Source organism: Oryx dammah, unplaced genomic scaffold (genome assembly GCF_014754425.2).
Source record: "Oryx dammah isolate SB20612 unplaced genomic scaffold, SCBI_Odam_1.1 HiC_scaffold_460, whole genome shotgun sequence".
Lineage (NCBI taxonomy): Eukaryota > Metazoa > Chordata > Mammalia > Artiodactyla > Bovidae > Oryx > Oryx dammah.
The window spans coordinates 1-11,177 of record NW_024070621.1 but is presented as its reverse complement, the minus strand read 5'-3'; the positions used below and the strand labels follow the sequence as shown (position 1 = coordinate 11,177).

Sequence of the window (11,177 nt, the reverse complement as noted above, 5' to 3'; positions counted from 1 at the left end):
CCCCTATGATTACCTGGTGGAGGCACAGGCGCTGCTCGAACCTTTTTATCGGCGTTTCGGTTGTGAGCTGATCCAGCAGAGCGATGGCTATTTCTATTTGCTGCCCAGCGGCGAGCGGCTGGGGCGACGTCAGCTATCCGTCGGCGAAATGCTTATCGGGCAGGTGCTGGCGCTGATGTATCTCGATCCCGCGACTTTGCAGCATGGCGGCATGGCGACACGTGAAGCGCTATTGCAGCGGCTGTCCGGATTACTGGGCACCGATGTGCTGGTGCGTACGCTAAATCCGCGTAGACGCAAGTATGACGAACGCATTGCCGCTGAAACTGTGCGAGGGAAAGCGGACGAGGCGCTGCGTAAGTTAGCTGAGCTGGGTTTCATCGATGTGGTTGATGCGGCCAGATTGCGCCTGCGTCCGGCACTCATGCGCTTTGCCGAGCCAGTTCGCGGGCTCACAGATCCCAGCGACGCCCTAGAGCGGCTGGTTGCGCGTGGAGAGGTATTACTGGGTGATGCTAACGACATGGATGACGATAGCGGCGACGCGGAGGGGGAGGAAATGTTGTCATGAGTCGAACGCGTGCCGATGCTTTAGCCCTGGTCAATTGGAAAGGTGTCTTCTACGAGCGTTATCTACTCGATCGGCATGTCACTGCGCTGGAGGGCAGCAACGGTGCCGGCAAGACCACGGTGATGATTGCCGCCTATGTCGCTCTGCTGCCCGACATGTCCCGCCTGCGCTTCACCAATCTCGGCGAGACTGGAGCGACTGGCGGCGACAAGGGTATTTGGGGACGTCTCGGTGATCCCGGACGCCCTTCCTACGTGGTGGTAGATTTTGCCCTTGCGGGTGCACAGAGGCTACTGGCTGGGGTACATCTGGAACGCAAAGGTGAACCCTCCGTGGAGCCCACCCCATTTATAGTCTGGGGCCTCGAACCTGCGGTTCGCTTGCAGGATCTGCTGCTGGTTGCACAGGGGGGCGTCGAGTCCGTGCCGGAGTTACAGGAGTTGCGCGACAACGCGGCGCGGCTCGGTGGGCGATTACAATCTTATCCATCCGCCCGGGAGTACTTCGCCGCGCTATTCGATCAGGGAGTCATGCCCCTGCGCCTTGGTACCGATGAGGAGCGCAATAAGTTCAACGATATGTTGCGTACCAGCATGACCGGCGGCATCTCAAGGGTGCTCACTTCGGAGCTACGCTCGTTCCTGCTCAGGGAGCAAAGTGGCCTCGCTGATACCTTGCAGAGGATGCGATCGAATCTGGATTCCTGCCGGCGCACGCGGGTAGAAGTGCAAGAGTCGCGCCGCCTGGAGCAAGAAATCGGCAGTATCTTCGAAGCCGGCCAGGCCATGTTCGCAGCAGCTTTCCTTGCCACCCGTGAACGGGCCGATGAGCTGGCACGCCGGGTAGCCGAGGCGCAGAGCGCACGCGATCAAGCCTTCCAGGCGCAAGAGGGAGCGCGCAGAGTACTCGACGAAACCTTGGCCGAGCTGAATACGCTCGATACTTGCAAAGATGAACTCGACCGCGTACTTGGAACCGCCCGCGACTGGCACGGCAGACTGAAGGACTCCTTAGCGGCGCTACGCAACCTGCAACAATGTGTCTCCCTGCTCGCGGAAGCTGAGACAGCGGCACAACAAGCGGGCAGGCTACGAAGCGAATCTGAAACGTTGCGGACTCGCAATCGCGAGGAACTCAAGCGTGCCCGGGAGGGCTACAAACGCGCTGCCAAGGGGCTCGCCGATCTGCAGCAGGGCATCGAAGAGTTGCATCGCCGGGCTGCTGCTTATCGTCAGGCAATTCGACGGCTACGGGAAGCCGAGGCGCATTTGCAGACTGTACCTTTGCTTCCTGCGCAGTTCGCCGATCAGCTTATGTCGGTACGCCACATGCTCGAATGCGTCGATCAGGAACGTCGGGAGGCAAGGACGCGCCTGTCCGATGCGCTGGAGCATCGTGCGCGTCATGAGCAGCTCATGGAGGCTGTGTGGCGGCTAGCGGGACGGGATGTCGAAATCACCGCTGCGTACGATGTGACCACCGAAGCGGTGCACCGTCATCGGACACTGAGCGTACTTGCCGAGCAGCTTCCCGACATTGAGGCGAAACTGGCCGAAGCGCAACAGCTGCAGGCCCGGCAGGCCCGGGTGTGTGCAACGGCGAGGGAGCTGGGCGTGGTTCTCACCCAGGCGCCTGCCATTGAAGTCGTCGACGCGTTGCTGAGTGATACTGAAGTCGAGCAATCCACACATGAACAGGCACAACGGGCGGCCAATGAAGAACTTGCTGAGCTACGGCGCCGGCGTGAGGAGCTGCAGCAACAGCATCGGCAGTTAATGGCACGCGAGCCGCAATGGCAGACTTTGGCGGAGTGCGCCGTCCGCATTTCCGATCACCTCGATACCCATGTGACGGACCGGGCCAGTCTGGATGCAGCTCGTGCCTGTTTGAGCACAGAGCACGCCGAGGCAGCCCGGGTCGAACAGGGGGCACGGCATGTACAGGAGCAGCTGCTCCGGGACGCACGTGACCTGCTGTCGGCCGGCGGGCCGTTCTCGCCCGCGTTGCTGCAGCTCAAGGACAGGCTCGGCGCCGAGCTGCTGGCTGGCAGCTACGAAGAAGTGGCGATCGAGGAAGCGGCTGTGCTGGAGGCCCGACTTGGCCCCCTGGCACAGGCACTGGTCGTCGATGATCCCGCTGCGGCAGCTCGTGCCTCTGTCGACCGGCCAGAGGAACTGACAGACGTGCTACTGGTGTCACGTGATGCCGATCTCTACCGTCTGGCCGATTCCTCCGACACTACGATGGCTAACGAAGGTGATTTGCTCGTCCAGGAAGGGATTGCCCTGCGTATGTCGCGTATTCCTGCCAAGCCGCGGCTGGGACGGCGTGCGCGCGAGAGACGGGCGGCCGAGCTGCAGGCGCAGGCCGAAGAGAAAACGTTCGAACTAGAGAATGCGAGGAGCCAGCGCCGCACGCTGGAACGGTTGCAGGAGAATGGCGACACGCTGCTCGCCGGGCTGGAGGTCTGGCTGGCAGGTGACCCCGCGGACGCCATCATCGAGGTGCAGCAGGCGATCGCCTTGGTCGGTGAACAGATCGAGCGACAGAGCGACATGGCTGATCGCCATGCTGCGGCTGCACAGGCACTGCAACCCCGTATTGGCAGGCTGCGTTCGCTGTTGGCCGAGGCGATTCTGCTTGATCCTCCTGACCACGGCGAGCGGGCGCAGATACTCAGTGAAAGGGCATCGCAGGCAGGCGAGGCCAGGGACTGGGTTACCGCCAACCAAGAGGATGTTCTGTATGTGGAGAACGGACTTGGTGATTTGCGCCAGCTTCCGTTGTCGGACACGGACATAGAGGATCTGACGCGCCACGCCGACACTCTGGAAGGCCGGCGCCGGCAACTCGATGCAGGGATCGAAGCCCTCGAATACCTGTGCGACAACGCTGAGGCGCTCGCCTGGGAGGAAGCGCCGCGCCGGCTCGAAGACTCGCAGGAATTAATACCGGCCCTGAAGGAGCAACTGAGCGAAGCGGAAGGCTTGCAAGAGGCAGCCGAGGAAAGGGTGAGCCAAGCTGAGGCACGATATGACCAAATTACCGAGCACTTCCAAGAAGTGGAAGGCCGACGTCAAATCGCCAGTCAGGAGCATGCGGCTGCAACGACTCGATTCAACGGGATAGGTATCCCTGCTCCGACGGAAGAAGCGGTAGTGGATGCAGCTAAAGAGGTCGTACGGCAGGAAGAATCGCTGCGTGCTCTAGAGCACCGACGACAGGAATTGAATAGAACCGTCGGTACGCAGCAGGAAGCCCAGCGAGCAGCGCAGGAACGCCTGATCGCAGCCGATGAGAAACTCACCAGCGAGCGCCGTGAGGCCGAGCCTGCAACGAGGCGGTGGAGTGAACTACATGATCGGGCACAGCGCCACGGCCTCATAGGCAATCTACTCGGCAATGATCCCGATGGGCCAGGCGGTATTCGCGGCCATGTCAATCTCGTACAGATCGCGACAGCGCGGCGTGACGTCTTGCTAGAACGGTTACACAACGCACGAGGCGGGGACGCTCTGCTCTCTGAGCTTGAACTGGTACGAAGTCCATCGGCAGACGCCGCTTTCGCTGATCCTATTCTTGAACTCTGGCTGGCTGTGCGCGACTGGCTGCGCCACCGCCTGCCGGCACAGGTGGCCGAGGTCGATGACCCGCGCGAAGCGCTCATCCGGCTGCGTGACCAACTATCTGACCTCGAAGAGCGTCTCGCCCGTCAGGAAAGCGACCTGCGTGGAGCTAGCGAAGACGTAGCACGAGGCATTGACGTACAGATCCGCAAGGCGCGTGGCCAAGTCACTCGCTTGACCAAGAATCTAGAAAAGGTCAGCTTCGGCAGCATTCAGGGCATCCGTGTGCGCATGCAGGCTGTCGAACGTATGGAGCAGATCCTTCGCGCCCTGCGTGAAGGTGCGGCTCAGGAGCTGCTATTCCAGGCGGACATGCCGATCGAGGAGGCGCTCGACGAAATCTTTCGTCGCTACGGCGGTGGACGCTCAGCAGGGCAGCGTCTGCTCGATTATCGGGAATACGTGCATCTGCAGGTGGAGATCCGTCGCAAGTCCGGCACCGAGTGGGAAGACGCCAACCCGACACGTTTGTCATCCGGCGAGGCGATCGGTGTCGGCGCTGCGCTGATGATGGTGGTTCTCACCGAGTGGGAGCGCGATGCGACCTTGCTGCGCGGTAAGCGCGCTCACGGTTCGCTGCGTTTCCTGTTCTTGGACGAAGCCAATCGCCTGTCGCCAGACAATCTCGGCGTCCTGTTCGATTTGTGTCAGACACTGGATCTGCAGTTGATGATCGCGGCCCCCGAAGTGGCACGTGCCGAAGGCAATACGACTTATCGCTTGGTGCGCCAGGTGACGCCCGAGGGGCGCGAGGAAGTTCTGGTGTTCGGTCGTCGCACTAGGAGCGTAGGCTAATGTGGCAGACGCCGCAGCAGCGCATCGCTCTGCTCGAGTTGCTGGTGCAGGGGACGCTCAAGCGCCGCGCCTCACAGGTGAAAGCGTATGACACTCTGGCAGAGCTATCCTGGATCCGCTCGACCGGCCGGCGTGATCAGATTGCCTTGGTAGAGGCTCGCCGCACTGAACTCGTTGCGCTGCTTGAGCGGGTATGGCCGGACTGGCAGGAAGCGCTGGCGGCACTTACAGCGGGTGGGTTTTCCCCCACGCCTGATGGTTGGACTCGCTTGGAAGATGCGCGCCGCGCAGGGCGGCTTCCGGCGCTGCCAGGACGTCTCAATCGCCGGACTGCAGCCGCGCTAACCGCGCCCCACTCCAAAGCGGTACTCACGCCGCGCCGGCAAGCCGCGCTTGCCGGCACCGAAGCGACCCACGACGGATTGTTACGCTTGCGACCACCGCGTGGATTGGTGGCACAGACCGAGCAGGGTGTCCTGGATCTGTGGAAGCTTGCCCGTATTCTTGGTGAAGCACCGATCCCGGAGCGGGCCTTCCTGGATGGCCTCATCTTGGAAGGTCCCTTGCGAGCGGTCTTGCTGGTGGAAAACTCTGGCGCTTGGCGTGACCTGCCGATGCTGGACGGATGGCTTTTGGCTCATGTCCCTGGCTGGGACATAGCCACTGTTGTGCATCTACTCGCTCAGGTGCAGCCCGAGGTTCCTGTCGTTCACTTTGGTGATCTCGACCCGAACGGCGTACGAATCTTCCTGAAACTACGAGAGCTTCGGTCGGATCTGTGCTGGTTCGTTCCATCCTTCTGGACCGAGTGCGTTGAGCCTAGGAAGTTGAAAAAGCCATGGCCTGCTGGGCTTGATCTTCGTCATGCGCCCAAGCTGGTGCATGATCTCGTGGACAAAGGTCTTTGGTTGGAGCAGGAGCCTTTGGTGGTCGACTCTAGGATGAGAAGTGCTCTTGAGTCGACCATTCAACTAGTCGTCGATTGAGGGGCTCGAAGGACACCGAGTGCTCAGGGATGCGCAACGAGTTGTTCTACCTCGGCGACGATCTCAGCTGCGGTGCAGCCCAGGGGGTTAGCTAGCTTGATCAAGGTGGTGATCGTGGGCTGATTGATGCCCCGTTCCATCAGGCTGACGTAGTTACGCTGCAATTCCGCCTCATGGGCCAATTGCTCCTGGGTGAATCCTGCTTCGACACGGCGTCTGCGCAGGACCTTTCCGAACGCCAATCCGACTTCCACAGATGACTCCCCAAAAGGGAGGACTATCTGGGCGGCGTCATCTCTGGTCTTCACAGTATATTGTGAATTTGGTAAAACGTGACTTTATGGCATGGCGTCACCCTCCAGCGAATTGCAGGGCCGCTTTCCTACACATGCCGTCTTCGCAATCGGCTGTAATTCAGGTGCAAACGATTAATTGCCGATAATTAAGCAGTTAAATAGAAGGATGTTAAAAATATATGAGGATTATTGGCATAGCTGCTTTCGCATCATTTGCAATACTTTTGCAGTCAGGAGCCTTCGCTGGCGAAACTGGAGTTCAGCAGCTTGTTAAAAGATGCGAGTCTGCTTCTAAGGCGCGTGGGACATCACCTGCACTCTGCTCGTGTACGCTGAAGCAGATGCAGGAGTATGGGTTCTCTGATTCGGAGATCGTTAATTTTTCTCGACGAGACTTCAAGCCAAAGGATCTACATGAAGCTGAACGCCATATGGACTACAGCATTAAGGTTCGATTAATAGCAGGGCAGTGCGGCTGATTAGTTTTTCCACAGTCGTCAGTCTAGTCGTACGCCATTGATTATTCGGCTTGCCGTAAAGGATATTATGCGAGGCTTTTCTAGGTTAATTTCATTAGCTTTTGTTAGCTCCATTCTTGCTGGTTGCGGCAGCGAGGATTTCACAGGTGCATATCGTTATAAGATAGCTGGTGGGGAGAGAGTCATTGTTCTCAACGTTCACGGTGATGAGGCCGAGATATTTGGAGAGGACGCGAGAGATGGTCGCATCAAGCCGCTGGTTAAAATGAAAGTTTCAGTAAAAGATAAAAAACTTCTCCTTGACGACGTTAACAGCTCCGAGCGCTTGGCTCTAACGCGAAATGTAGATGAGCAGAGTGTCGATTGTCTAAACTGCAAGGTGCTTGGAATCAATGATGCGGCGGTTTGGAAATATGACCCTCAAGGGCCCTATGACGTAGAGCGGATGCTGAAAGACCAAGCACTTAAGGATGAAAAAGCATTAAATGCCGAACTGCTCAAGATGCAGGAGCAAATTTATGAGCAGGCCAAACGAGACGAGGAAGCAACCAAACTAGGTGCATATGAAGGGGACTGGGTTTATCAGAGGACAACGAAACAAGACCCCTTGATCATTATGACTATCTGGCGCAAAAATCAGATTAAACGCTGGTCGTTCCGATTTGAATCCATGGATCGCATAGGGCAGGAAGCACCAGGGTTCGAGGTCTCAGATGTTGGATTGAAAGTCAAAGTCGGCTCTGAGAACCGCCTATATAGCCTCAGCCCTGATAAGCAGATACTGACCTGCGCGACCTGCAACAGACCTGAGCGCTGGGTCAAAGCTGACCCCAAGAAAGACCTCAGCGATCGCAATTACGCTCGACAGATGGCTGGTAATCCGTAAATCGTAAGAGACCCTGTCCAAATTTGCATTGAACAGGGGCTTATTTCGCTACTGTGCGTATCGGAGTTCTGAAATTTGGGCAATTGCCTCCGATACTCATACCAGTTGAGCCGCTCTCAAGAGGAAGAGAGGAATATCTGAGTGTTTTCCTCCCCAGCCGCCGAAACTTTACACCTGATGCGCTCCATGATTTCTTCTCCAAGCTCGCGTGATGCAAAGTCGAACCTGAGCTGGTAAGACTTTTCGCTGCGCTCGGCTTCCCAATACGAAAGCCCCTGATCAAACTGGATGGTCAGTTGATTACCGGAGCGCAGCTTAAGCTGTAGCCGGCGGTAGTGCGGCAAGGTAGGCAGGCTTAGCACCTCTCCCTCGCGGCCGCAGTACGCCAGAGCCTGGCGGAGGGCCTCATCGCGCTCGCGAGCTGAGTGCCAGTCATGCCGGTACTGCCAAGGCGAGCGATTGTCTTCCCGCTGATATTGTCGGCCTAGGATTCGGATAGCGAAATCTGCATCACTCAGCCGTCCGAGCTCGTGGATCACGCTGACCAGCAGATTCACAACTAGCGGGCTGCATACGTAACGGTCGCTGTAAACCAGTTCTGTAATTGGATCCTTGCCTGTGAGGGCATCATTAATCAGGCCATTGGCCTCAGTACCTAGGTGCTCCCAGAACCGACGAGCAAAGTTGTCGAGCGAGCCATCCAGCTGATTGCCGATCTCGATCTTGATCAAGCCAGGGGGTGGGGCCGGCATGAGATCGGCAGCATTCAAGATGCGCTCTGCCTTGAGGTCGGAGGGGGTGCCTCGGATGATCCGTGCACCGGCCTCCGCTAGATCCCATGTGTGGCCAGGTGCGGCCAGGTTCGTATTGTCGCTAGCCCAGGCAATGCAGCCTTGTGGGCCTTGCAGTGAGACATTGAGTGCCAGCGCCCCGAGATCCGGTATGGAATTGTGTAGGCATATCTGTACTCCGTTGAAGGCTAGCTTTGCCAACCATTCCTTTTGGTCTCTTGGCAGGCTGGAAACGGTACTTTCCAGTAAATGTAATTGCACTAGGTGTCCGACGCTTTCCCAGCTATGCAGTTGATGCCTCAGGCGGCGTGCGACAGCAAGATCCCACTCTTCGGCGGGTGCAGTGAAGTAAATGGCTACGGTCTTCGCGTTGTCGTCCCTAGTAATCGCTCTTTCGACCGCTTCCTGTAGAGTGGCGATTTCTGCCTGGCTTTTCGGACCAAAGACAGCGAGCTCGGCGGGCAGCGCCAGGCCGGCAAGCCAAGTCTGATTGATCCACTCCAGCGCGACGTGACGATTGAGGCGCTCGGCCTCGAAGCGGGTATCGAAACTGAGTAGGCAGTTCTGGCAGGCATGCGAGCAGTTGCAGCTGTCCAGACGAGCGATGACCTTTCGCCACAGGCTGGCTTCATTCAGCCGCTCCGCGGCCTGGGTGGTGTAGCCACCGCTGCGCAGGTCGAACACCTGGATGGCGCGGGTTGGCTGGCCATCGACCTTGATCGGATGGCTTGCGCAGCCCAGCTCTTCGGTTTGTATGCCCAGATCGGCGGCAATCGCCTCGCGCAGCGCCACGGCAATCGAGTAGGCGGTGATATCGTCGTTGAGCAGTTCGCCGCTGGTAGGGTTGCGCAGCACCAGTTCCAGCGCATCGGTCAGGCTGTCATGGCCAAGGTGGACGTTCTGTTTGATCTTCCAGCTGTTGTGGCTGCCGGGGCAGATGTTTGTCCCGTCGCCTTGTTCATTGCTTTTGCCACCGCGCAGGCGGCGGTGCTGTGCCTTCTGGCGGAAAATAGCCGGCAGATACTGTTCATTGGCAGGGGCGGATGCATCGGGATAGCTCAGCATGGGCTCGGCCTTGCCGCACTCCAGGCAGATGGCAAAGCCCTTCTGGTTGGCGCCCGAGGTGTAGTTGAACAGCTGCGCCTGCTGGCTGGCGCGGAACTGGCCGAGTGCCGGGTTGGCCAGGCAGACCCAGCTGGCCGGCACGTTCAGCCAGGGCGCATTGACCGGCACATACTGCAGGCGGCTGATGTCGTTGTGCGGCTCGTCGAAGAAGTCCACGGCAAAGCCTGCAGGCACCAGGTATTCACGGATGTTGTCGCGCTCGATCGGCGCGCCGCATTCCTGGCAGTTGATCTCCAGTCCGGGATTGATGGCCGAGTCACTGGCACCGCATTGCCCACAGCGCCAGGCCTTCTTGAACAGCTGAAGCTCCTTGACGTTTTCGGCAGACGCGGGAGCGTGCCAGTTCAGGGTGATGCCGGAGGACTTGTAGACCAGCCCATCCATGACCAGCTCGGCGCCCGGCGCATATTCGCGCAGGCCGGTGATGCGGTCGCGGGAAGCCAGCGAGCGGTAACGGGCGCGGTTGTCCTCGCGCTGGTCGCCGTCCTCCCGCTTCAAGGTCTGCATGCAGCGGTTGTCGAAGCTGACGATGTCGGTCGGGAAGCCGTAGCCCGGCAGGAAGCGCCGGTCAGCCAGCTCGCTGAGCAGGTACTCCTTCGCGATGCGGCTGAGCTGTGCATCCATGGCGCGGTAGGCAGCGGCCTTCTTGTCGGCAATCTGCAGCAGCTGGGCGTGGCTGGCCGAGTATTCCTGCTGCCATGCCTGCATGATCTCTTTCATGCGGCGGCTGGCATGCTTGAACAGCTCGGGCTGCGGGGTGGTGTCGAGGATGCTGCGGCGGGTGATGTCCTTGAGGGCCTGTCCCACCAGCGTTTCGGTATCGACCGCCTGGTTGTCGCACCACAGGCAGAAACGCGCGGCCAGCGACATAGGCAGTTCGCCGTCGAGGAAGAAGGCACCGGCGGTCATCGACTTGATTTCCTGGGCGGCGACCACGTGCTTGAGCCAGTGCGACAGCAGCCAGGCATTGACGTGGCGCTGTACCAGATCGGGGCTCTGCAGGGACACCTTGGGCATGCGCATGGGCGTGTTGAACGGCCAGAGCGGGTTGTTGAACACGCTCTGGTCGTGCGGGGTGTTCTTGCAGACGGCCAGGGCCAGCGAGCGTCCCTCGCGGCGGCGCCCGGCACGGCCGGCACGCTGCAGGTAGTTGGCCGGGTGCGGGGGCACGTTGTTCATCGCCACCACGCTGATGCCGCCGATGTCCACGCCCATTTCCATGGTGGTCGAGCAGCTCAGCAGGTTCAGCCTGCCGGTCTTGAACAGGCCTTCGTAGCTGTCCAGCTTGCTCTTCGGCTGCTGCGCCGAGTGCTCGGCGGCACGGAAGTAGTGGCCCCCCTCGATGACCCGGTCCATGACGTCCGACCAGAGCGCGTCCTTGCGCAGCTGCTGGATCTGCGGCTCGCTGTTCAGCCAGTCGCGGATCGCCAGCAGGCCCTCATCACCCGGCACATGCAGGAGCGCCTCGGGCGGACGCGGCAGAGTGTAGGGCGTCACCTTGACGACCATCTCGCGGTCGGTACGTGGCGTATAGGGACTGAGCTGCTCGAACGGGGTGTCGATGAAGCGCCGCGATACCGGGCACTGGTAGACCGTTTCGGGCAGCCGGAAGCTCAGGTCCT

At 59.5% G+C, this 11,177-nt stretch overlaps 2 protein-coding genes across 2 annotated transcripts; both read left to right on the top strand.

Annotated features, from left to right (window-relative positions):
• Nucleotides 1–67: 67 nt before the first annotated feature.
• Nucleotides 68–571, top strand: LOC120859288 (chromosome partition protein MukE-like; the record flags this gene model as incomplete). Its single annotated transcript, XM_040235441.1, has 1 exon — nucleotides 68–571. A coding segment is annotated over one exon (504 nt), but the record flags the coding sequence as incomplete, so codon positions are not given.
• Nucleotides 568–4,992, top strand: LOC120859287 (chromosome partition protein MukB-like). The gene has a single exon (XM_040235440.1). It carries the CDS (start codon nucleotides 568–570, stop codon nucleotides 4,990–4,992), a length of 4,425 nt encoding a protein of 1,474 aa, XP_040091374.1.
• Nucleotides 4,993–11,177: the final 6,185 nt, after the last annotated feature.